The following is a 25297-nucleotide window of genomic DNA, read 5'->3' as shown; positions in this document are numbered from 1 at the left end:
CACAAACGTCTCATTCCAGTCCGGTGATCCTTGTATTGAAAGGATGGAAAAAGTCTTACGTCTGAATCGAGGACTGAACCCATAAAAAAGTGCCTTTGAGTGGACCGGTGATGCATGAGATATCATTGCGGATTTGCCAACATTTCCATGGGGCACCCGGGGTTACGCACAAGTTCCACGCCAGCAAGGGCTGGTTTGAGGTATTCAAAAGAAGATTCGGCCTCTATCCTGGAAAATTAATTGGGTAAGCAGTATCAGCAGACGACAATGTTGCAAAAATTACCTGCCGCAGCTCATGGAACTAATCAAGATGAAGAGATTCATGCCAGAGGAGATTTTTTAACGCCGACGAGATGGGATTATTTTGGAAGAGGATGCCATCTTATACCTTTCTGTCCAAGCAGGAAAGATCTGCTCCGGGACTCAAAGTAAGGTGGTTAAGGATTGGCTTACCCTACTCCTATGTGGCAAAGCTGCAGGCAACTTCATCATAAAGCAAAACTGCTCTTCTGATCACTGAATCCCGCTCCCACAGCATCATCATCATCATCCTGAGCTAAATCTTGTGTTTTCTATTTACCGCAGGGTACACTTCGAGTATATATTGTTCTTTCCCTCATCCACCTTCCTGTTTTGGAATAAATTTTAAAAAGGTAAAAGTCTCATTTATTACCTCGTTTTCATTCATTACCTCTGCCCACTGAAGGTGGACGGAAGTTATGTTTTCACCTGTCTCTGTTTGTTTGTTTATTTGTTTGTGTGCAGGATCTCTCAAAAAGTTCCGGTGAAGTGAAGATCCGATTTTTTGAAGACTTTGGTGAAGATCCGGATGGTAGGATTTTTGAAGTTATTCTTCACCATTGAGAGATAGGACAAAAACAATATATAGCACGACATCTCAAAAAGTGGTGGACGGATTCAGACGTAACTTGGTGGACACGTTGGGTGAGTGACAAGGACGAACTTATTAGATTTTGGTGAAGATCCTAATCCGGAGTAGATAATTTTTTTTCAGTGATTCTTCACCATTGAGAGATTGGGCCAAAAACGATACGTAGCATGATATTTTAAAAAGTTGTGGACGAGTTATGACAAAACTAGAATGATTTGGTTAGGTGACAAGAACAAGCCAATTTGATTTGGGTTCATGTCCAGATTCAGATCCAGCCTATCATTGAGGTACAAAACGTAAACTGTTCAGCCTGCCGGAGGTATGGCATGCGCTCTACCGAGTGCCATTCCAGTTAACTGATGTGCCAATACAAAAGGGATGAAGGCAGTCTTGGTTACACCTGATGATGGTCACAAGGAAACTGGTGAATGCTTAATATATGTATGACAGCCAGCAACACAGGACAAAAAAAAACCTGGCAGTACAATAATTATGAGAAATAGGGGAAATGATGGGGGACAATTTGTTAAAGACAGAATCATGATGCATTTGTGTTTTTTTTTTCTGTGGAAAAACAAACAGCAGGTTGTATCACACCTCAGAGAGTGGGGAGAGGGCCGGAGAACGTGTGGGTGAAAGTTGCCGCTTTTGATGTGTCCTCCTTGCATCGAGGTCAAGTGGTAAAGGCTGGAGAGTCAATGGGCTGACTGGCTTGTGGCGTCGACGTGGGGTGAGTTGGGGTGAGGAACTGTTTCCTAGAACATACAAAATGGGCACACATAAGGCTGCTTCATAGGGTGTAGTTCCATCACCAAACAACCTTTAATTCTACTTCCCTCAATTATAGACTGGAAACATCTGCTCCCTTCGAGGGGGGCAGGGGATAATGGGGGATGTGGGACAAATATATTTTGTGGTGTGGCTAGTAAAGCAGTGGTAAGTGAACCACTTGTGCTGTGGAACGTTTACAGGTGAAAATTGAAAGCATTCCTCCCACCAGGATGGGTGGGGGGATTGGGAAATTGTGCCCATAACCATAATTGGGAAAGCAGGGTGGGGGAATTGTGCCCATAACCTGAACCTAGGTACGACCAACATGTATGCAATATATTTTATTATGCTCTAACAAACACAAGTTATGCATTAATTTTGCATTGTAAAAAAAAAATTATGTTGGTAAAAAAAAAAATACATTAAAAGATACGATTTGTGGCTGGACAGAGAAACACTTGCTCAATTACATATATATATATATATATATATATATATATATATATATATATATATATATATATATATATATATATATATATATATATATATATATATATATATATATATATATATATATATATATATATATATATATATATATATATATATATATATATATGAGCCTGGTGTTGGCGCAGTGGTTAGGGCAGCCGCTTAGGATCCAAAAGGTCCTGAGTTCAAACCCTGTTCGGCCACTGAATTAATACACCAGGGGGTTGACTCAGCCTGTCATCCTTCCGAGGTCGGCGAAATGAGTACCAGTATACTGGGCCGGTGTATACCCCGGTTAAAATAGGTGTACCATATCCCTGTGTCGTAAGAGGCGACCAGGGTTGCGTCAGGAAGGGCATCCGGCGTAAAAAAAAACATGTGCCAAATCACTATGCGGATCATACGGATGATCCGCTGTGGCGACCCCGAATGGGAGCAGCCGAAAGAAGAAGAAGAAGAAGAAGATTATATATATATATATATATATATATATATATATATATATATATATATATATATATATATATATCGGGGTCGCCACAGCTGATCATCCGTATGATCCGCATAGTGATTTGGCACATGTTTTACGCCGGATGTCCTTCCTGACGCAACCCTGGTCGCCTCTTACGAAACAGGGATATGGTACACCTATTTTAACCAGGGTATACACCGGCCCAGTACACTGGTACTCATTTTGCTGACCTCGGAAGGATGACAGGCTGAGTCAACCCCCTGGTGTATTAATTCAGTGGCCCAACGGGGCTTGAACTCAGGACATTTTGGATCCCAAGCCGCTGCCCTCACCACTGCGCCAACACCAGGCATTTTATATATATATATATATATATATATATATATATATATATATATATATATATATATATATATATATATATATATATATATATATATATATATATATATATATATATATATATATATATTTTTTTTCTTGCATGGACTTTGGAAACTGTTTTTGGCTAATTTTGGGCTGCTGAATCCAAATCTGAGCTCAGATTTGGTCTATCACATCAAGTTTTTGTGCTATCTGTATGCTCCATATTCATGGATTTTTACAAAAGTTCACCATCCAGTCTGGCAATGTTGGTGGGGATAAAACAGCAAAAGCTTGATTATTCCGAGTACCCGTAGCTGTAAACAGCTCCTATGGTAAACAGCCTGCCCTGAGCAAAGTGGAGTTATTGTCTGATTCTCTTAAAAGAATACAGTAGTTTACGTCAATGATGTATTTGTGATTTGCAGCTGTGAAGACTACCTAATCTGCTGTTAAGACTCTACCTAATCTCGTGAGTCCCGAGCATTACTGTATTACGCGATTCTCAGTGGGCGGGCACAGCTGACTCAGTGGGGTTGTTTATACCGGTACCTGGTACCTTACGCTGTAAGCTAGCTATGTCTACACCTTCAAAGAGAAGAAAGTGCTGTAACGACCCAGATATCTTCTGCTATATCTGTGGATGCTTAACTTTAGCACCTCAAAGACGCAACATCACTACATTCGTCAAGAGAGTGTACCGTGCCTACTTTAAAGTACTGATTGGAGACCAGGACAAAAACTGGGCCCCTCATAAAGTATGCAAGACTTGTGTCCAAACTCTGAGATCATGGTCTCAAGGAAAGAATGCTAAGCTCAAGTTTGGTGTGCCGATGGTTTGGAGAGAATCAAAAAACCACCTCGATGACTGCTACTTCTGCCTTGTAAATGTCAAAGGATTCAATAACAAAAACAAGCAATACATGAAATACCCTAGCATACGCTCTGCTATACGGCCAGTTCCTCATTGTGACGAAATACCTGTACCTGTTTTTACTGAGCTCGCAGAGATTGATGAGGAAGCACTTACTTCATCCACATCTTTATCCGATGATGATGATGATGATGATGATGATGAAGAAGCAGATGCAGAGTACAAGCCATTGGATTCGTTTTTTGATCAACCTTCTCTGTCTAGTCAGCCTGAATTGAATGATCTGATCCGAGATTTGAATTTGCCAAAACAATCTGCTGAGTTGTTGGCTTCCAGACTGCAAGAGAAAAACCTTCTCAAACCTGGCACAAGTGTCTCATTTTATCGCAACAGAGGCAGAACTGAGGAAGTACTTCCACTCTGATGGTCAACTTGTATACTGCAATGATGTTGAAGGGCTTCTTCTCACTATGGGATTGCCTGCGTATCATTCAAGTGAGTGGAGACTCTTTATTGACAGTTCGAAAAGAAGTTTGAAATGTGTTTTACTTCACAATGGGAACATCTATGGATCCATCCATATAGGACACTCAGTGACCCTGAAGGAGAAGTATGCAAACATCAAGGTTGTACTTGAACGATTGAAGTACCACGATCATGAATGGTTGATCTGTGTGGATTTGAAAATGGTGAACTTCCTTTTGGGGCAACAAGGAGGTTACACCAAATACCCTTGTTTCCTATGCTACTGGGACAGTAGGGCTAAGGAGGAGCACTGGGTGCAAAAGGAATGGCCATCAAGGAATAGTTTGATACCTGTTGACAAGAACATCATTAATGAACCACTGGTTGATCGGAAAAATATCATCCTTCCACCATTGCACATCAAACTCGGTCTGATGAAGCAGTTTGTTAAAGGTCTTGATCACACTGGAGACTGCTTTGGCTACATATGTTCAAACTTTCCGAGTCTTAGCGATGAGAAGAAAAAAGCAGGGATATTTGACGGACCTCAGATCAGAACATTACTCAAGGACCCACACTTCGTTACGACGATGACCACTGTCGAAGCTCGAGCGTAGAATGCATTCACTAATGTGGTGCAGAATTTTCTTGGGAACAAGAAAATGACAACTACCGAGAGATTGTGGAGGAGCTGCTCCTTAGTCTGCGAGCGCTGGGGTGCAGATTGAGCATCAAGGTGCACTACTTGCACAGCCACCTGAGCGAGTTTCCAATTAACCTTGGAGATGCAAGCGAGGAACAGGGTGAACGTTTCCATCAAGACATTAAAGTGATGGAAGAACGTTATCAAGGTCGTTGGGTCTCAAATATGATTGCAGATTACTGCTGGAGTTGATGAGGGATGTCCCAGATGCTGTACATAAGAGATTGTCCACAAGAGGTTTACTATGTTGTAATACGATTACACCTGTGCCTTTGGATACTTACGCTTTCAAGTTCCGGTACTTGTTTTGTTATATTCGCATATTTTGCATTTATTGCTGCATTCTGAATGTCGTGAAAAGTCACAAAACTTAGAAAAATGCTTTGAGCTTGAGTGATGTGTTGTATTTAAGTGATGCACACCATGTTAGGGGGAACTTTTTCCGCCTATATATTTAACTTAGTTTAGTGAAATTTGTAAACTCTTCATACATTAAAAATAGAGAAAATGTGTAAAAATATGTGCAAGCAAGCATGGATTATATGTTAATGTATGATTAAATATTGTAATTGAAGTAGGTACCTTTCATTGTAAACATTTTTGCATCTATCGATCTTCTAATGCAACAGTGTTTTTCAACTTCGAGTGTAAAATTGCCGTTTTCTCAAAAATAATGATTTTTCATAGTTCACAAACCTGATGTGATAGGCAAAAACTAATGACAGATTTGGATTCAACACCCAAAAGTTAGCTAGAATCCGTTGAAAACCCCCAAGCAAGAGAAATCGTGTTGACCAGTGTTATGAATAAAATAAACTAATATGATGAAGTTACCTTTCTTTGATTTAGCCACAAATATCAACAATTTTTATTGTGATTATTATTGGCGTCTGTTGATATAATATTCCATTTATTAATTGTCGGGATACCCCAAAGAGTCATGGTGCCCACTTTGAGTGCACAACCTCGACAGTCTACACCATCCTACCAGCCTTCAGGGATATAATATATAATATTATGGTCCAGCAGTGGTCGTTCAAATTTAAAATTGAAATTGTTCGTTCAAATTGAAAATAAAAATTATTTTTGAAGTCAAATTTTTTTTTTAAACATTTTAAATTTCTTTGGGAAGAACGTCATACGAGCGAAAGCGATAAGACTGAAAGTGATGAAAATAACTCCGAGCAGTAATCGGATTTCTGACGTGATGGTTTTATACAAATGCAATATCTGTTCAACCACAGTGGGTGAAAATGTTGATGCAGCCCAATGCTATGACTGTGAGAACTTGTTTCACAGAGTGCTTTGGACTTTCGAAAAAAATAGTCAAATTTATCACAGCCAATCCTCCCAACCTCATCCAACTACACTGCAAAACGTTTTATAATGGATGACAGAATAACGCTGGGATGAAGCTTGTCAATCCAACGCTGGCCATTGCAACTGTCGGAAGTGGCACCATTGCTGAGGACAGCAAACATAAACTGGAATATACTGAGCTGGTTTTCATGCCAGCTGTAGTAGCAGCGAAAAGCATGGTGACAGCAGAAGGCATGGTTACTGCAGTGGAGGGCACGGTGATTGCGGTAGGGTGCACTGAGACTGTCTTGGAGGGCAGCGAGACTGCAGCAGAGGTGTCGGAATATCATAATTGTACGAAATCTAGACATCGGAGAGCTCGCGCCACAATGGATGGTGCCACCTCCTTTACTGATAGCAAATGCAGTGTCAATGAGGATATAAACACTGATTACAAGGTTTTCAATGATGATGTCTGGGTAAAGGCTATTGTTTCTGGGTCTGGGTAAAGGCTAAACATTTGTAAATGTTTCTGGTGGCTTCGTTTTCGTTGAGGTATGAATCGTGTTGTTGTACTTGTCTACAATGTCCTGAAATAAAGACAACCATTGTTGAGAACAGAATACCGGGCGTAGTGGCGTGCGACTGTAATCCGGCTACTCGGATGCTTGGGTTGGAGGATCGCTTGAGGATGGGAGCTCTGCACTGGGCCATGCTATGAGAGGGTGTAGGGCATCCCGGAATCATGGCGAAACCCAATCCTTATCCTTGTGTCGTAAGAGGCGACCAGGGTTGCGTCAGGAAGGCCATCCGGCGTAAAACCTGTGCCAAATCAGTACGCGGATCATAACAGATGATCTGCTGTGGCGACCCCTAACGGGAGCAGCCGAAAGACGAACAACAACAACATTGTTGAGAACAGAGTTGAGTGAATTTTTTATATAGTCTCTTTTAAAGTGCGATTAAAACGCTCAATAACAACCGATTTTCCTTCATTAAAGGTGCTGTATAATGTAATGTTATTTTAAAGAAAATTCATAAATGTTTTGTTGTAGAACTCTGTACCCTCATCAGTCCACAATTTTTTATGTTTTCTCTTGCTTTTATTGAATATCTGTTGGAAAGCTAACATAAGAGTATTTCCTGTTTTGTTTTGTTTTCAAAGGGACAACCCACGCGTATCTACTCCTCAAATCAATAACGGTTAAAGCATACTTGTAACCCTTATCATAATTGACTTCAATTAAATCAGCAGACCAGATATAATCAACTTCCTTGGAATAAACCTTCCTTCTGTGAAACTTAGTGATTATTGGTTTATGCAATTCATCAGCTAATTGCTCTTCAATCTTAATGACATCATTAGAGCCTATTGATAATTTTTTTTAATTTCCAAGCCCAAGTTTCAATTTTGTACTGATCATCTTCTTCACGATGAATCTATCAACTTTTTCTCTCAAGGTTGGATTTTGTATCAGAGACAAATTATACAACATTTCTCAATTGGCTTCATGTTTTTCTTCCAACGTTATGCTATTTCCATAATCAATATCGTGCCTCATGCACACTTCATCAACCCTATTGATAGGTTTGCTCCACGGTTTAGGATTGTCAGCCTCATCTAATCTTTTATTCAAGTTTGTTCCTGGACCACAGAAAGAATACCCTGGTAGATGTCATTCCCCTGGTATTCCAGTTGTAAATTTACTTCCTGATAAAAACTTTTGTATATCTTCCCCTCGTTTGTGTTTGGTGAATTCACTCTTTTTTTTAAGCCACACACCGAACATGTACCTTTTTGTATAACCCTATTATTTTCACTTTTAACATACGAGATATTTTTACTCTTGGTTTTCTTTTTACATTTTAGACAATAACTCATTTATTTATGTGAAAAATTCCTACAGAGTGCGAAAACCTTTTTAGTTTCCAACATGCACATTTGAATCTTAATTATTAAAACATGAAGAATCCTCAGAAATGTCTTCACTCTCTCCTCCATTTATTTAAGAAAAAAATAGAAAACTTGAATCAAAGTCAATTACACCAACATCATCAATAATATAATCTTTTCTTTCTTTCTCTTCTTCATCGACACTTTCTGGTTTAAATCTTCTCCCTGAATCGATGTTGATAGTCTTGACGCATATATTTCGAATAGACTTGCTAATTCTTTGTTTTCCTCCTCGGTGCATTGAGATTTATTTATTTTCTGTAATACCTTTGATCTTTTTGTAATCTTACTGGTTTCCATATTTTTAGGTCATCTCTTCGAGCATGACCTAATAATATTGGTGTTGAGAGGAGAGGTGACGATCCGTCCGTCCGTCCACAATGAAGTTGAAGCGGGAGATCTGGTCATGAGCGATCCTGATAGAGGTCGATGAGACGTACACGATGGTATGACTTTCAAGGTCACCAAAGGTCAAGGTCAAGGTCACGAGGTTTTTGAAGTTGCAAAAATGACGATTTTCAAATTCTATCTCCTACGCCATTTCTCAAGCGATCTTGAATTTGATTGTGGCATATGAATCTATGGGACAATATCTAAATTTTGATCAGGCCGGATTTTCGATATTCGCTTTCGTTTTCATGTCACGTGACTTCAAAGTTGGCAAAAAATGCGAAAATGACGATTTTCAAAATCTATCTCCTCCTACATTTCTCAAGCGATCTTGAATTTGATTGTGGCATATGAATCTATGGGACAATATCTAAATTTTGTAGGGCCGGATCTTCGATATTCGCTTTCGTTTTCGTGTCACGTGACTTCAAAGTTGGCAAAAAATGCGAAAATGACGATTTTCATGCAAAAATGACGATTTTCAAAATCTATTTCCTCCTACATTTCTCAAGCGATCTTGAATTTGATTATGGCATATAAATCTATGGGACAATATCTAAATTTTGTCAGGCCGGATTTTCGATATTCGCTTTCGTTTTCACGTCACGTGACTTCAAAGTTTGCAAAAACTGCCCTACCTTCAGGAGGCTATATATTTTCTCGCAGAGATGACCATCACTCCCGCACGGGGGTAATTTTAATATTTATTTATTCTCTCTCTATCCTCCCCTTTCCTCTCCTCCTTCTCTCTCTTCTCCCTCTCCTCCTTCTTTCTCTTCTCAGTTTCTTCAACTCCTTCCTCATCCCTTACTATCCTTGAACCACTTTCACCCCATAAAATATCATACATATATTCATCTGGATTCTGCGATACTCTTGAATCAACAATTATTTTTCTCATAATAGGAAACCAATAAGATTTGTTGATGATTTCTAAAAGAGTTTTATATTTCATCACCTTTACAAGTTCATTTTTATTTAATATTTTAATCAAATCTCTATTTGTGGGTTTTCTAACATCAGTATAAGGGCAGTTCTTAATTGAAAAATGTCCATGTGTATGTTCCAATTCATAAGGAATGTAAAATCGAACACCCTCTTCTTGTAGGGTGTTCCTTTTTATACACCAAACTTTTGTACACTTGTACCTTTTGTACACATGTACCTTTTGTACACTTGAATGCAAAAATTTAATTTTCTTGAAGCCTTCTTGCTGTCATTTATGTATCAGAAATATATGATAGATTAATATGATGACACGTAATACCACCCCATAATCCTGTTGTTAAATCAGTTTGTATTCCTCGACTTTGCATAATTATCCAATTTCCTTCCTTCTTTGTCATAAAAACTATTGCTTCACCATCATATAATTTTCTATTCCCGAAATCGTGTATTTGTTGTTTGCTAATTGTGCTTCCACATATCTCCTGATTCTTACCATGAGGATAATATTCTTCTTTACGAGACTGATAAAAATTGTGTCGGTCTTCTAGGTTGAATGAAAAATACCAATTATATCTGAGATCACACATTATACCTTCATTTCTCTTCACATATTAACTATTCTTCCTTCTTTATAAAATTCAATACTAAGCAGATAATTGAATTTAATAAGAAAGGGTGTATGGTTTGTTGAACCAGGTGTTGTGGTTGTAGATTAACTCTTTTAACAAAACGTGCCGTTTTATTTAAAGATATATATGTGGTGATGAATCACTTAATCTCACCAAGTCCTTCGCGTCAGTCGGGCTTGGATAATTTATTAATTTATAAGCATTTTTCATATTAATATTTTTTGCTGTACTATATTTGTCATTCAGCCTGTGCCTTTGTGTAATAATTTGATAAATCAATATCCAGTTCTTGGGACACACCAAAGATAGAACCATCTTTTCCAACATCAGTCATTTATATTAGATTAAAAATGTTATAAAAAATTTTTTTGTTGTTGAGTTGAAATAACACATACAGACATAATTGACAACAACACTTGGAATTTAATTTTTGGACTTGAAATGTTTGATAAACACCATTCTGTAAGAACTTTATAACTTCAACAGGTGGTGGAAGACCAAAACTATCAAAATAATATTTGTCTTGACAATTAAAAATACAAACCCAATGTGAACCATTCCCATTATTATCTTCTAAGTTCATAATGATATTCTTTGTATGTTTAGACACGTTTGTTAATTCATCTCTCATTCAAATAATTGGTTCACGAGTCAGTAAGTGACCATTATATTCGTTATTGGTGTCTGTCTGTCTGTCTGTCTGTCCCGAGCATAGCTCCGTGGGTTTTAATCCGATCCTGATAAAATTTTGGTGGTAGGTTTATATCATGATATAGTTGTGTTTTCCTGAGAATGGGCATTATGCGCCATTATGGGCGGAGCCACGCCCAAAAAACATGTGTTTTTAGGGGGTAGCCGATTTCAATTTACATCTTCTCCGAGGGGGTTTGTCGAATCTGGCAGGGGTACGGTATTTGGTTAGCCCAATGGCACCTGCATAGCCCCACGGAGCTCGATTTTTCATTTTCATCCCAAGGTCAAGGTCACGAACTTAGAAAATTGCGAATTTTGACATAAAAATCCATCTTCTCCGAGGAGGTTTGTCGAATCTGGCAGGGGTTTTGGTATTTGGTGAGCCCAATGGCACCTGCATAGCCCCATGGAGCTCGATTTTTTTCATTTTCGTCCCAAGGTCAAGGTCACAAGCTTAGAAAATTGCGAATTTTGACATAAAAATCATACGACCGCCCAAACTTTGAGAGCTAGGATGACAATATTTTTTATGCATAATCTTGACATTGCGAAAAGGCAAAATACATTGGCGCTAATTGAATAATTGTCCATTAAAACTAATAATTTATCAAAACGTTGGCAGATCCAGCAGCCTAAGCATTCTTGCCCTGGACGAGGAAACAAAGAAGAAGCGCCGTTACCTCAGCAATGTTGTTTATGAAGATGTGCTAACGAGATGAAGGTGTGTACATGTTGACAATTTTTATTATTCTTTTTTTTTTTGAAGAAAAATTGTTCCAAAAATATTTTATCAAAAAAAGTGCACAACTTTTTTTTGTTTCCAATTGTCAAAATGGTGTGGCCTTTGGAAGTGTTAAGGAATTCAGCTCTACTCAACATGCTTGCCAACAAAATACATCTCAATTTTGTGGTATGCTTTGCAAACTTTTTTTTTTTTTTTTAACAATTTTCAAACTAAAACAATTCGAACATGGAATACCTAATGACACTGTACTTTCAGATCTCCTACAAATCCTACCCTGTCGCCTCACCATGGCGTAGGAGTGGCAATAGCCAATGGCAGCGAATGTCATGGCTCGCAAAGACAGGGAGGTAAACTTGATTCTAATTAACTGTGTGTAAGTATCACAGCAGTTGTTACTTCAATGAAAGTGATAATTCCTGGAATGATATGAACATTCCATACAGGCACGCACTACTTCAAGATAGTGACGACTTACTGTATTCTAATAATTTCTCGATTTCTTATGCGCATTTATAGATAAAAACAATGCCCCAATCCAGTCGTCGTTTACGAGAGTGAAGGAACGGCCTGTTTATTTGTTTGAAAGTTTTTTTTTCCCGCACGTACGGCCACGCACGTATGGGCATGCCAGAGCGAAGGAACGGCCTGTGTGGTTGTTGTTTCTGGCACGTCGTTTGAAAGTTTGTTTTTTTTTGGTTGCACGTACGGCCACGCACGAGTAATAAGAATGAGGACAACTCTTCCCTCATGTATTATGATGCTAACAATTTGTATTCGTGGGACAGATAACAGCAATTTTTTGAGAGGAATCGTGCAAATGACGATACAAGCATCAAATTTGGCACATTTGTTCTCTAGGGGATTCGAATCAAATCTGCCGGATTGGCCATTTGAAAATCCAAATTTTGAAAAATTTGAAGAAAAAAAAAACTTCAAAAGTCAAGACCACGAATCAATGTTGAATGCAGCCTGAGATTGGTGAATGTTTCAGAAACATCGTCAGACGTTCCAAGTCTGCCATGCAGTTTTCTTCCCTTTACCGCGGAAGGCAGACACGACGTCACATCCAGTGAACGCATGGGATCCCTCTAGCTTTCTCAGGCCCTATTGCAGAAACTACCTCATGGACTGGAATCCATCACGCCTTGGCTCCTTGGCCAAAGGCAATCCACATGTTTTCAAGACCGAGTTCCTGTAAAGATGGCAGTACAGATATTGCTATGACTAGTACGTCCGTGTCATAAGCCTTAATGATAATGGACTTGCGTCCATTATCCGTCGTTGCATCCCTGGCCTGTACAAATATTCGAGTGTCAGCTTCTTGATGACAACATGGAGACACAACATCCAATGACTTCCTTGTGTTGCTAATGGCATCTTCTCCTTTTGTAACAATGACTGTGCTTGTTGTCTGTGCTTCACACATCTTTTCCGCAAGGAAGTGAAACAGCTGTCTTGTTGCTGTCATCTCAAAGAAAGCTTCCCCAGTTACTTGGGGTCTTACTGGTTCCTGTCACTCTTCTTCTGATTCCTTGCCCCCTTTTCGACCTTGCCTCGCACTTCAGACTTGACTTCTTGTTCACATCAAACACTACGTCCACCCTCTCGTACCTGGCACCATAGGATTCCACCTTTGCGATGATGTCTTCTTTGGTATAGTCATCAAATATCTTTGAAGTGCATGGAGGTAGGGCATTGATAAGTGTTGAGCCATCAATGATGACTGCATCTCCCCTTGGTTCTCTGTCTGGGATGTTCACTTGCGCTTCAAGAATTTCAGCCAGCTGTGACTTCAAATTTTTTTGAAGTTTTTTTTTCTTCAAATTTTTCAAAATTTGGATGTTCAAATGGCCAATCGGGCAGATTTGATCAGAAAGCCTTGCAGAACAGAAATGCCACATTTGATGCTTGTATCATAATTTGCACGATTTTTCTACTGTCTACTACACTATATGGGTGGGCTATGTCTCAATATTTACCTTATGGAAAACTTAAATAGGTTAAAGAAAAACATTATGAAAAAGTTTTACAAGACATTGTTGTCTCCTCTCAAAAATAATTGGATGAAGCTGAAGTTGGATATTATTTTGAGGTTGATTTAAAATATCCAGAAGAACTTCATAACAAACATAAAGACCTACCTTCTGCCCCTGATAAAGAAAGTCCAAGAAAAGAATGGAATGGTTCAGTGATTACCAATAGTCATTCATTATAAAAGGTAAATCTCCAGAAAAACTACTTACTACATTAAATGATAAAGAAAGTGATGTTTTGCATCAAAGGAATTTGAGGCAATATTTATCTGCTGGGTTGAGAGTGAGGAAAATTCATCAGATTTTGAAATTTAAACAGTTAAAGAAGTATATTGATTTTAATACAAAAAGGAGAACAGAAGCAAAAACAGATTTTGAGAAAGACTTTTATAAATTAATGAATAATGCTGTATTTGGAAAGTCTATGGAAAATGTTATGAATTGACAAAACATAAGACTTGCTACATCTTGGAACCAGGCTTCAAAGTTAATTAATAGACCAAGTTTTGAGCAAGCAGAGGTACTTTCAGAGAACTTTTGTGCTATTCATTTGAAAAAAAGAGAATATTGAAATGGATAAACCTATTTATATGGGAACAACAATTCTTGACTTGTCAAAGTCATTAATGTACGACTATTACTCTCTTCTCTATTATTTCCGAGTTTGTGGTTTCGTGTCGCGCTATCTTCGACTTTGTTCTGCGCTCGAGTAACGTGATATTCGGCTTACATTATCTCAAAGACCATATGAGGTGCATGGTACAAAAAAAAGTAAATAAAATGTTTCTGAAACAGTGAAATCATATTCCACTTACTGCATTAAAGTAAAATTACTACTGATACTCTGCATCAGTTCCTTTCTCAAACACACCCACCCCAACATGTCGCGCAGAGCACGGGTTCTGCTCGTAATAATTTAAAATGAAAGTACAAGGATAATGTGTCATTGTTATATATGGATACACATAGTTTTATATTATAAATTAAGACAAGTGATGTATATGAGGATATGATTGATAATATTGATATATATGATACAAGTAATTATAAGTCAGGTGATGTGTTGTTTTCATTCAAGAATAAAAAGGTTATTGGTAAGTTTAAGGATGAGTTGGGTGGAAAGGTCATGAGTGAATTTGTGGGTTTGAGATCAGTCTTATGCTTTTACGTATATTGATAATAATAACATTGAAAGGTATGATCAGAAGCTAAAGGGAATAAAGAAAAATATAATCAAGGAAACAATAAACTTTAAACATTATTACAACTGTTTACCTTAAAGAAGGAAGAGTACAGAAAAATGAATACAATAAGAAGTTAGAAACATCAATTATATATAGAAGAGATAAATAAGAAAGCATTTGATGATAAAAGATATATTTTAAAGAATGGATTCAATAGTCTCCCTTTTGGTTATAAGTACAAGTGTTAAGATATTGGGTTGGGAATTTTTACAGGCTACCGCCATCTTTTTACTGATTTATAAATGATAGAACCAAGCAATAACTAAACCAAAGAGTGGAGATGTAATCAGCCTTGGTATTTAAATGGGAAACAAAGAATGTGAGATATACCAAATCAGTGTTATTGAAGAAATAACCAGGGTAAAGGTAGATCAAACAAATAAGCAGATAAATTTAATCACAAATAAGTTGGAGGATGTAAAGAAAAAAAAAATATCCTTGAATGCACTGAAAACTTTGATGGTTATCAATTGAACAATGGAAAAACAATTTACTACAATCTCAAAATGATATGTGGCTCAGGAGGTGGTCAAATAAGAGCATTAAGAGAAGTTTATCATTTCATTTCTGCTCAACAAAGACACTTAAACCAAGAACCAAGTTCCAAGTTATTCTTTGTGAATACACTCGATTGAAATGAATGTTATAACAAAATTAAGTTATTCCCTGAAGTAGAACATGTACAAATATTTGTTGGTTTGCTCTTTGAGTGGAATGAAAATATGAATGGGAAGAAGTGCTTCAATCAGTAAGTCTCAATTTTACATTTGCTTTTATGGGAGGGGGAGGGGGAGGTGATAGGTGGGGAGAAAATCAGTCTCCTATTTTACATTTGCTTGTATGGGAGGGAAGGGGATAGGTGGGGAGAAAATCAGTCTCCTATTTTGGGCTTTTGGGGCCTGGGTCAGAAAATTTTTCCCTTTTCCCCATTCATTTGAAAGGGTGTCCCAGAAACCCCATTTATCATCGACTCACATTGGACAAAGGTTTACTGTATATACTACATGTGAATTTTAAAAAGGCTCTTCTGGCTAAACCATTGCATAATCTCTGCCTATGAGACAAGTGCTCAGCAGAGCTACAGCCCCCTAATTTCCCATAGGATCCTACTGCTGGCAATACTGGGAAGAGAATGCAATTCTCAGTTTTAAAGACCAGACCACCCTGGAGCAGGAACACGCACAGACAACACATGTTTTGGGCTTGCCTTACATCAGCGTGGAGCAGAGTTCCTCCCTGGCGTGAACTCGTCAAACCCAACAAGACATCAAGTCCAGATCAGACTCCATTACTTTAGTGGGTACTAGGAAGCAAGTGCCACACCAGCTGAGTAGCAGGCAAGATCCTACAAACCATCCCCAGGAACATTAAAACAAATGAACAACATTTGGAAGCTCTGCAGAGCTTGGTGACTATCCAGAAAAGAGCCCTCGGACCAAAACCCTGAGGAAAACACAACTTCATAACTTAGCCCATGAATTGTGATCCCTTACCAAAATGAAGGTGGATACCTTGAGTCCTGGGAGGACTCCATTCCACCTTTTGAAACCCACATATGGAGTTAACCAAACACACATGCACGCACACACACAATTGCAGAAAATAGGGGCAATACCCCCGAGTGTTCACCTGGCAGAATAACGATATTGAGGAGGAAGTCAGTGTGGGACAGAATCAGCAAAATGCACCAATGAACCAATTTTTGAGGGGCAACCCCCGGTAGACCTCGTAGGCCCCAATTTTTTTTAATGATGTGAACAAACTTGACTGCAACCTTCAGCACCTATGATGTAGTCAAGTTTCATCGGAATTGTGTGCATGTAGTTTCAGAGAAGAAGGTGCAAGTGTATGTGGACGGAAGGACGGACGGACAACGCGCCATCTCATAAGCTCCCGGGAACCATGTTCCAAGTGAGCTAAAAACAGGGAAAGGGCTGATAACCAATTATTTTAAAGTATGTCATCATTTAAACATTAAATTTTTGGGCGTTTAGATGAATCGATGGTCAACCCAAATTGCGAGTTCGCATGGCAGTCTTTAGGAAGCAATGACTCAATAGGAATTTGAAATTATTTAAATCTGAGGAGTGCAGTGGATGAAACGGAGTATCAAAAGTATGCATAATAAAGAGCTTTGGGGCCAATTAAGAGGAGATGTTACTGGGAGCAGTTTTATAATGATGAGCTACGACTTGCAGTGAAAGAGGTGTTTTTATTAATTAGCAAATTCAGACAAGTGGGGAAACATTGCAAAACATATCAAATAATGTTTAACTCACAAATCTGTGTCAATGCTGAAGTCTCACATCTCCAAAAGTTTACAAGCACAATGATGTTAACCCACGCAGATCCACTTACCCTGAGTTTGGTTGCTAATGTCAAGGTGCATGAGGTTGGCAGTGAGATTTCCTGTACTGCGCCCCCCACTGATATTTGGAAAGGACGACTCCTCCGGATCCAGAGGGATTGTGAGTGGTGAGGAAAAGGGAAGGTTTGAGAGGTCAGGCAGCGAGCCCCCTTGATTAAGTGCCATTGAGATGCGAGGTACACTCTTCCCTAGTGTTTCCTGCTCTGGCGAAGGGGATATGCTGGAGAGTGAAAAAGAACACCAATAATCGAGTCCAGCAAACATCAGAACGGAAAGAAGAGCACAGCATATCATGGTAGCAGTGTCCAAAGCAAGGTATGGAGGCTACTATTCAGCTCATGTCATTTACAAGTCTTCCCAAACACTTCCCACTTTGCAGCCAAATCAAATACCGTACATTAAATCACTCAACAAACACTGACTATTAAACTCCTTGCATTTGCAGTGAATGGCTTCATTTTATGCTTGCTGTCGATGCTGCTTACCAATAAGTGTCGTTTCAGAAACAATTTGGTTTTTGCTTGTGCAGCGAGCACCACTCCCAGACACTGAAGCATTGCAATGCCAACTACTCGGATTTAGTGTGGTATATAGTTTATGGCGTTGTCTTTTTGGTTTTACCTGAAATCTATAGATGCACTCGGAAGTCAAATTTAACAACTCGATGCACCTAATGGTATTTTAAATATCCCTGTGAAACAAAACGTTCATCCAAGCAGTGTCAATTATTCATTGGATGGTGGACTGCCCCACACGAGTCTTCAGAAACACTTGACGAGAGTCGTTTGTAAAAAGAAGAAAATTGAAAACACACATTATTGACGATTTATGAGAAGCACAGCAGAGAAGGAAATTGTACGTACTTTATTCCAGGAACTTCGCATGACTTTGGCCTCGATGACAATGACTGTCGGAGAAAAATTGGGGCATGCAAGGTGAGCATCAGGCAATTTTCAGCAGATTGCTAAATCATAATTAACAAGCTTAGAAAATAGAACAGAGAATCTTCTATTTATATTTTAACTCAGCACTGCAGGTATAATTAAAGAAGTGCTTTAAAAGGTGCTAATCATGCAAGTGGAGTGCAAATGAAGTGGAGCGACACAAAAGCAGCAGATTAGTTATTAAAGACGAGCAACTAAACAAAGGCAGTGCACACTAATTTTTGGTTTGCCAAATGCCACGTACAATGTACATGATACCACGTTTACACAGGGGTGTCCTGAGGTCAAGTTTTATGTTGTGTGTTGTTGTTGCTTTGAACATGCATTTGGCACACTTGTTTCACCAAAAGGCCATACACATCTCCTTCCATCCATCCACTTCCCCCTCCATCCATCTATCTCTACCCTCAGTCTCTGCCTCTCTCCTATCTCGATCTCTCTGTCAGTTCGTCAGTCCCTTTACCTCAGCTTCTGGTGCTTTTCCAGTTATTTTGTCCTTTTCATATCTTTCCGTTGGATTAGAATTATCGCTAATCTTCGTGGGGATCACGTTGGCTTTCAATCGCTTCAATTTACTCATCCCAAAATGGGAATATAAGCAGGTGTCTTTCAAATTATCTTCAAAATGGGTGCTGCAAATGACGCTTGAAGCAGTTGGGCCACGTCACTTTACTCTGGTCAGTTTTACTTTGGCCGTCCAAATTTTCCTTTTAGCTGGATCTTTTGGGAAAACATGCATTCTCACAGCATCTTTGAAATATCAGTACTTTTTCACAGTTCAGAGTTTTTCAGAGCGTTTGTCGGCCGCATGTAAACATAAGCCCCGAAGCAAAAGTATCCGAGAGATAACGTAGCGGGTCACACGATATACGACGTAATCATTTTGCTTTTTTGGGGAGGGGGGGAGGGTTCTTGCATCTCTCGCCCCTCCCCGACCCCGAAAAACACCGGCAAAGATAAAAACAACCCTATGCACAAATTGGAGTCATGCGGGTCAAGTAAGTGTGGAGGGTGGAGTGCTGAGCATAAAGATCACGGCACGGAGTGCTCTCAGTCGAGTTCAGGGTAAAACTTGGTTAAGGTTCAGTTCAGGGTTGGGCACCGAAGGTTCAGTTCGGGGTTCAGGAGAGCTCGGCTCGGCATGGAAGAGAGGATGTCTCGCGGAGACAGCCTCAGTGCAAAGAACTGCGTGTGTGTGTGTGTGTGTGTGCGTGTGTGTGTGTGTGTAGGGGGGGGGGTGTGAGGAGACCACAGGGACCAGGATGTGATGCTGCCTTGACCTGTCTTTGCCGCCAAGAACTCCGCCATTGTTAGCTGCCCGAGCGGACCTCCCGGAAGAACTCACAGAAGCATGACGTCGGAGTCAGGTTATTGTATTCTGTCTTGGCATTCCCTATCTGAGTTATGATCTGTCATGTGGATGAGATAAGCTGATCGAGATATCATGGCCATGAGAGGTCTTGCAATTATAATTGTATAGTAGAAGCTTTTTTTTTGCTCTTCCCTGTCTTCCATTCCCCTTTGACCATTATTCATTAAACCTGTTCTCACCATCTGTATGTTGGTCTGGCGAGCAGTTTGTTTATTGGAATAATTACCCCAGCATGAGTAAAACTCACAGCCTTTGGGAATTGATGTGCATTCTCGTCTGGTCACATAAAACCGGCAATACGGTTCCTTCGGGTTTCTCGGCTCTATAGTCCTGAATAAACGAAGAACTTATCACAGCGACAGATTCTCTCTCGTGAGTGTTTTCTCTATGCTGAAAACCGAAAAGATCAAAGCAAATATCTGATCAGCTTCCCCAGGAGACGGAATGTAGTCTGTTTCGATGGTTGATCACAAAAGTGCGGGTGATAGATTTGAACCCCCAACTACCCAGAAGTCCTCAGTTACAATACATTATATATTTCAATATGGATACAAACAGACGACATAATAGTGACCGAAGCTTTTCGTGCTGCATTCTTCAGGGTAAGATCGCAGCAAATATTTCAGCATGGAAAGATCAAGGGAAGTACGGTAAGAAATGGTGAATGGACCTGAGGGGAAACCCATCCCCCCTCTTTCCAGGATGCGGGGTGCAAACGTCAATCATCGACGAACTCTGCTCCAGCCAATGGGAGCTCGAGGTGAAGATGATGAGCCGACCAATGGGTGTTTGGTTCAACTATTATGACGTTACGGTTAATACGATCAGTGTCTACCTTATAAAGACTTGCATATATAAACACGCCCCTTCACCTCCTCCTTCACTTGCTGCGATCTTACCCTGAAGAGTGCAGCACGAAAAGCTTCGGTCACTATTATGTCATGTTTGTATCCATATTGAAGTTCTGTAGTACCAAACATCTGTTTACATTATATATTGGTAAAGTAGGCATGTTCACAAATGATGTGAAACAAATTTAGAGGTTTTGGCCTATTTTTAATAAAATAAGGATGTCTGTAATGGCACCGATTCATTCTCACACACACACACACACACACACACACACACACACACACACACACACACACACACATACACACACACACACACATACACACACACACACACATACACACATACACACACACACACACACACACACACACACACACACACACACACACACACACACACACACACACACACACACACACACACACACACACACTGACTTTAGAATGGGGCTACTGACAACATCCTGTGTTGTTGGGCTCAAGACCAGTGGGTAATGACATGGAATTAATGTTTCAAAAGGTCAATAATGGTTGTCAGCACCATGAGAAAGAAAATGACCGCTGCAATCCTCCTCACACCCGGATAAGGTCACCAGAGAATCCAAAAGGAGTCGATGACATTCCTGGTACAAAAAGAGCCTCCAACTGTTCCCAAGTCAACACAGAAGGGTCTCTTTTGTTAAATCCATATCCAAGAATGTTCCAAACATGCTCTATTGGATTTGGATTTAAATCAGGACTCCTCGCCGATCAGGGCGATGTTGTGATGGCACCATTTCTCTGGAAATCAGTAATTGCAGAACAGCGGGGTCTGGCATTGTCATTCATGAATACAGGTCTTGGAGAAGTGTGTAGTTGTCAAAATGTGCAACAACATGATCCAAAATGTACCTGTGGTACCTTTCCACCTGCAGATTACCCGATACTCTGTGGAATGACAAGGTCAAGCTCACAATCTCAACAGGCAGCTCCACATCATAATGGATCCACCACCAAACAGGATGGACTTCACAATTTTCTTGGGTGTATTGGCCTCTGTTAGGTTGCTGCTCAGAGTTCTATCATCAGTCGCATGCAGGTGAAATTGGTTCTCATCGGACCAATCGATCTTTCTCCAGGATGTGCTAGTCCAGTGTTGACGTGCCCGGCACCATTCCAAGCATGCTGCTTTGCGTTTTGGGTCGAGAGGAGGGTGTCTTATTGGTCTCCTGGCTTTGCAACCTACAGCCCAAAGCTAGTTCTGGACAGTTCTCGAGGATACCCTTGAAGGACATTCCATTCATGCTGCGCCATTTGCTGGTGGGAGATATAATACGCCTGATGAGCCTGATCAGAGCTGCATTTTCTCTATTAGAGGTCACTGTGGGTCATCCAGATCAGAGGCCTGTCTTAAATATCATTCGTTTGTTGACGCTTGAGGACTAATCTGCTGATAACAGTCTGATGGAAGCCAACTTGATGCCCAATTTCACTGAAGTACATTCGAGCATAGTTCATCACAATTATGTGTTATATTTGGGCTTCAAGTCTCATATGGGCCACAGTAATAGTGTCAATGGAAGTACAAAACAATGTTGTTCATCTCTCCAAACCTTGACCAGGTGAAAGTATTTTCAGGTTGATACCCTGAGCATGCTGTATATACTGGGTGAGAAAAAAAAAGGCCTTGGGCAAGTGATGGATGGAAAACAGTCTGTGCATGGAGGGCTCTTTCATGTGTGTTTGAAAGAAAATATGAATGTGATTCCATAGTTTGTTCACAAAAGAAAATGTTTTATCGGCATGCTGAAAACCTCCCACCCCCACATGTACACAATATAACTTATTTCATCGTATCTGATATAAATTCCATAGTTTGAAATGAAATACCTTCTTTGTCTCCCACAATTGCTTTGGCATTGCAGGATCATCCGCGTTCAGCAAGTCCTCCTCGATCGTCGGCACTTCCAACTGAAAGGCTGCACAAAGATTACACATTATACTGGAAATATCCCAAACCATTCTGCAAATAAAATTCACACGGTAGCTTGTCATGGGAACAAAAACTCACCATTTTTTCGATTCAATTGTGAGGCAACACAACTGGCTTGAACAAAAGGGTTTTGTGGAGAGTTGTTGAGAACACTGGCATGCAAAGCAGAATCGGAATGTGTCCTGCAGAGAGAAACACAAACCACTTGAACCATGTAGGCAACAAGACTGCTTACAGATTAAACCAAATGCACCTGCTATTGAGCTCCCTGGTGGTGGAGCCTTCTTTTTCTCTGCAAGACTCACATGTGTACCCTTCATACGAGAATATAACGACACTCGAACAGACAGGAAGTCTACGGGCATTGAAGCACAAAGCAAGCTGACATTTCGCTGCATTGCCAGTCAAAACATCAAACAGCTACAAAGGGATAAAGGTGATGCACAAACACACAGACCTGTTACTTGCAAACAGCTTTTGCACATTAATGAATGTTAATGGCACGTATGCTCACACCGATTGCTAATGAAAACCTGCAGTACCTTGTGCAAACACAAAAGGTTTCATGGTATCAATAAGGATATACAGGCAGTAGACAAAAAATAAAAATAAAAATAATGGAAGCTCCAATGTAAAGTCACCTAATAAGGGGTTCAGATCTAGTGACTGAGAAGACCTTGACATATGGATAACATCAGTGTCATGCTCATCAAACCATTGAGCGACCACACATGCTCTGTGGACAGGGGCATTGTCATCCTGGAAGACATCCCTCCCAGCAGGAAAGAAATGCTGCAACATGGAGTGAAGATGATAACTCGGTACCATCAAGTAGCGATTGGTATTGACCGTGGCTTCTAAGGGAATGACTGCACCCAAACTATGTCAGGAAAAATGCGCCTCAACATTACAGAACAACCAGAACCATTCACTGTTGAAACGAATCACAGGGTTGTAGAATTCTTTCCGTTGGCACCACACATGCAGTCGTCCGACCATATCGCATTTCCCCACTGCTCGGTAATCCATTACCTCCGCTCTTTGTACCACTGGACTCGCAAATGTGCATTGTCAGGTGTGATGAGCGGTTTGTGCACTGCAAACCAGACTAGAGTAACCTGCTCTGTGGACCGTTTTTGATGAAACTGGCTGCTTGTGCCACAGGTTGAAATTTACAGTCAATTGATCTGTGCTTCCGCTTTGCTGACATGATGTCTTTCCCTCAGAGTTCAATGCTGACATGACCTGAGACACCATTGCTTGTGAAACATCCAGCAAGTTGAGCTGTTTTCGTCACAGAAGCTCCTGCCAAATGCACTCCAACAATCACCCCTCTTTCAAAGTCGCTGAGGTCTCCTCTTGCAGCCACGATTGCCATAATTATAATGAACCAGGCCTGCACAGCATTTTATACACAAACAAAGCATGCTTCATTAACACATAGGCCACACCTATGTAGAAGCCATTGCCTTCAATAAACTTGGTGTCTTTCATTTATCCAGATTTTTCCTTCTTTTTTTTTCTTTCTCCACGACCTGCATGTCAAACCTATGCACAGTGAAAATGATGGAATTGAGATGTCTGAGATGCGCCGGTTCAGTTTATATACTGTCGGACGCCGACATGCGTGGGGGATACGTTCCTGAAAAATCCCGCGAATGTCGAGGCATTTTTTTTTAATTATTATTGTTTTTTTTGTTATTTTTTACATGGTGTAGAGTTAGCTTTGCAATCCTTATTACCAGTCATGAAAGGAATGTTGCTGCCAAATTTCAGCAGGATCGGCCCAGTAGTTTGGCCGGAGAAGTCAAAAAAGGAGCCAGACGTACAGATGGTGCACGATGACAATCCCAGATCTGGAATGTAAATCCCAGATAAGCTAATAATATAGGGCCTAGAACACTGCCTTGGGGTACGCCAGCATGGACAGGGAGAGGAGATGAAAGAGTTCAGTTGAGAACCACACATTGTCTACGAGAGTGGAGGAAGTCAGCAATCCAAGAGTGGAGTTGGCCTTCCATGCCATAGGCAGACAGTTTGGAGAGCAAGGCAGGATGTCAGACTGTATGTATCAAGAGCTTGAGATATGTGCAGAGAGACAGCCCTGATCTCACATCTGATATAGAGGTTCTCTACCATTGTATGGAAAATTGAAGCAGCATATCCAAGCTGGAGTGACCAGGTCTAAATTGGAATTGATGATCTGAGATGTTGGAAAAAAAAAAAAGGAATGATTTCATGTCAACTGATGATGGATTCCTTGACATTGCTGATGATCGGAAGCAAGACAATTGTGCTGTACTTCGGGGGATCCATTTTTGCACCTTTTTATGTAATGCTGTGATGTTGGTTGATTTCCAAGCAGATAGAAGATGACCTGTGGTAAATGATAGGATGAAAAGGGCAAAGAGAAGAAGCGCAAGAGCAGTAGAACAGGTTTTCAGGACACGTGAGCTGATGCCATCCAATTCAGTTCCAGAGTCGAGGGTTACCCAAAGCAATTCCCCCTTTTCAGGTGCAAAAGACACAGAATTCAGGTGCAATTGGATACGACTGGGAAGGATGGGTACAGAGAGGTTGGGGATAGGGACACAAGATTTTGAAGCAAACATGGAATTGAGACATTTAGCCTCCTCAAGAGCAGAGTCGGCTGTGATACGATTTGCCATGAGGGAAGGGACGGAAGGGAAGCAAACACCAGAGACCAACTTAACAAGGCACCACCAAGTTTTAGTGGAGGGAGACAAGTTTTAAAGCTCATTCTTGAGATTGGACAGATGTTTTCTGGCTCTCTTGAGAGTAGACACACTTGTTGCA

General features: G+C 40.2%; 1 protein-coding gene across 3 annotated transcripts in view; it reads right to left on the bottom strand.

Annotated features, from left to right (window-relative positions):
* Positions 1-25297, bottom strand: part of LOC147015144 (CREB-regulated transcription coactivator 1-like) — an 82042-nt gene that overhangs the window by 33056 nt on the left and 23689 nt on the right. For all 3 annotated transcript variants that reach the window (XM_085849644.1, XM_085849642.1, XM_085849643.1), the window contains 5 exons: positions 22559-22662; positions 22378-22466; positions 18202-18245; positions 17329-17558; positions 1490-1647 (listed from right to left, as the gene is read on the bottom strand). In XM_085849644.1, coding sequence (XP_085705770.1) covers positions 1490-1647; positions 17329-17558; positions 18202-18245; positions 22378-22466; positions 22559-22662 — 625 coding nt within the window. The remainder of the gene's footprint in view (positions 1-1489; positions 1648-17328; positions 17559-18201; positions 18246-22377; positions 22467-22558; positions 22663-25297) is intronic.

Source organism: Eptatretus burgeri, chromosome 12, assembly GCF_056783735.1.
Source record: "Eptatretus burgeri isolate ZD-2024b chromosome 12, Ebu_testis_v1, whole genome shotgun sequence".
NCBI lineage: Eukaryota > Metazoa > Chordata > Myxini > Myxiniformes > Myxinidae > Eptatretus > Eptatretus burgeri.
Note: the sequence above shows the minus strand (reverse complement) of the source record. Positions and strands in the feature narration are given on the sequence as shown.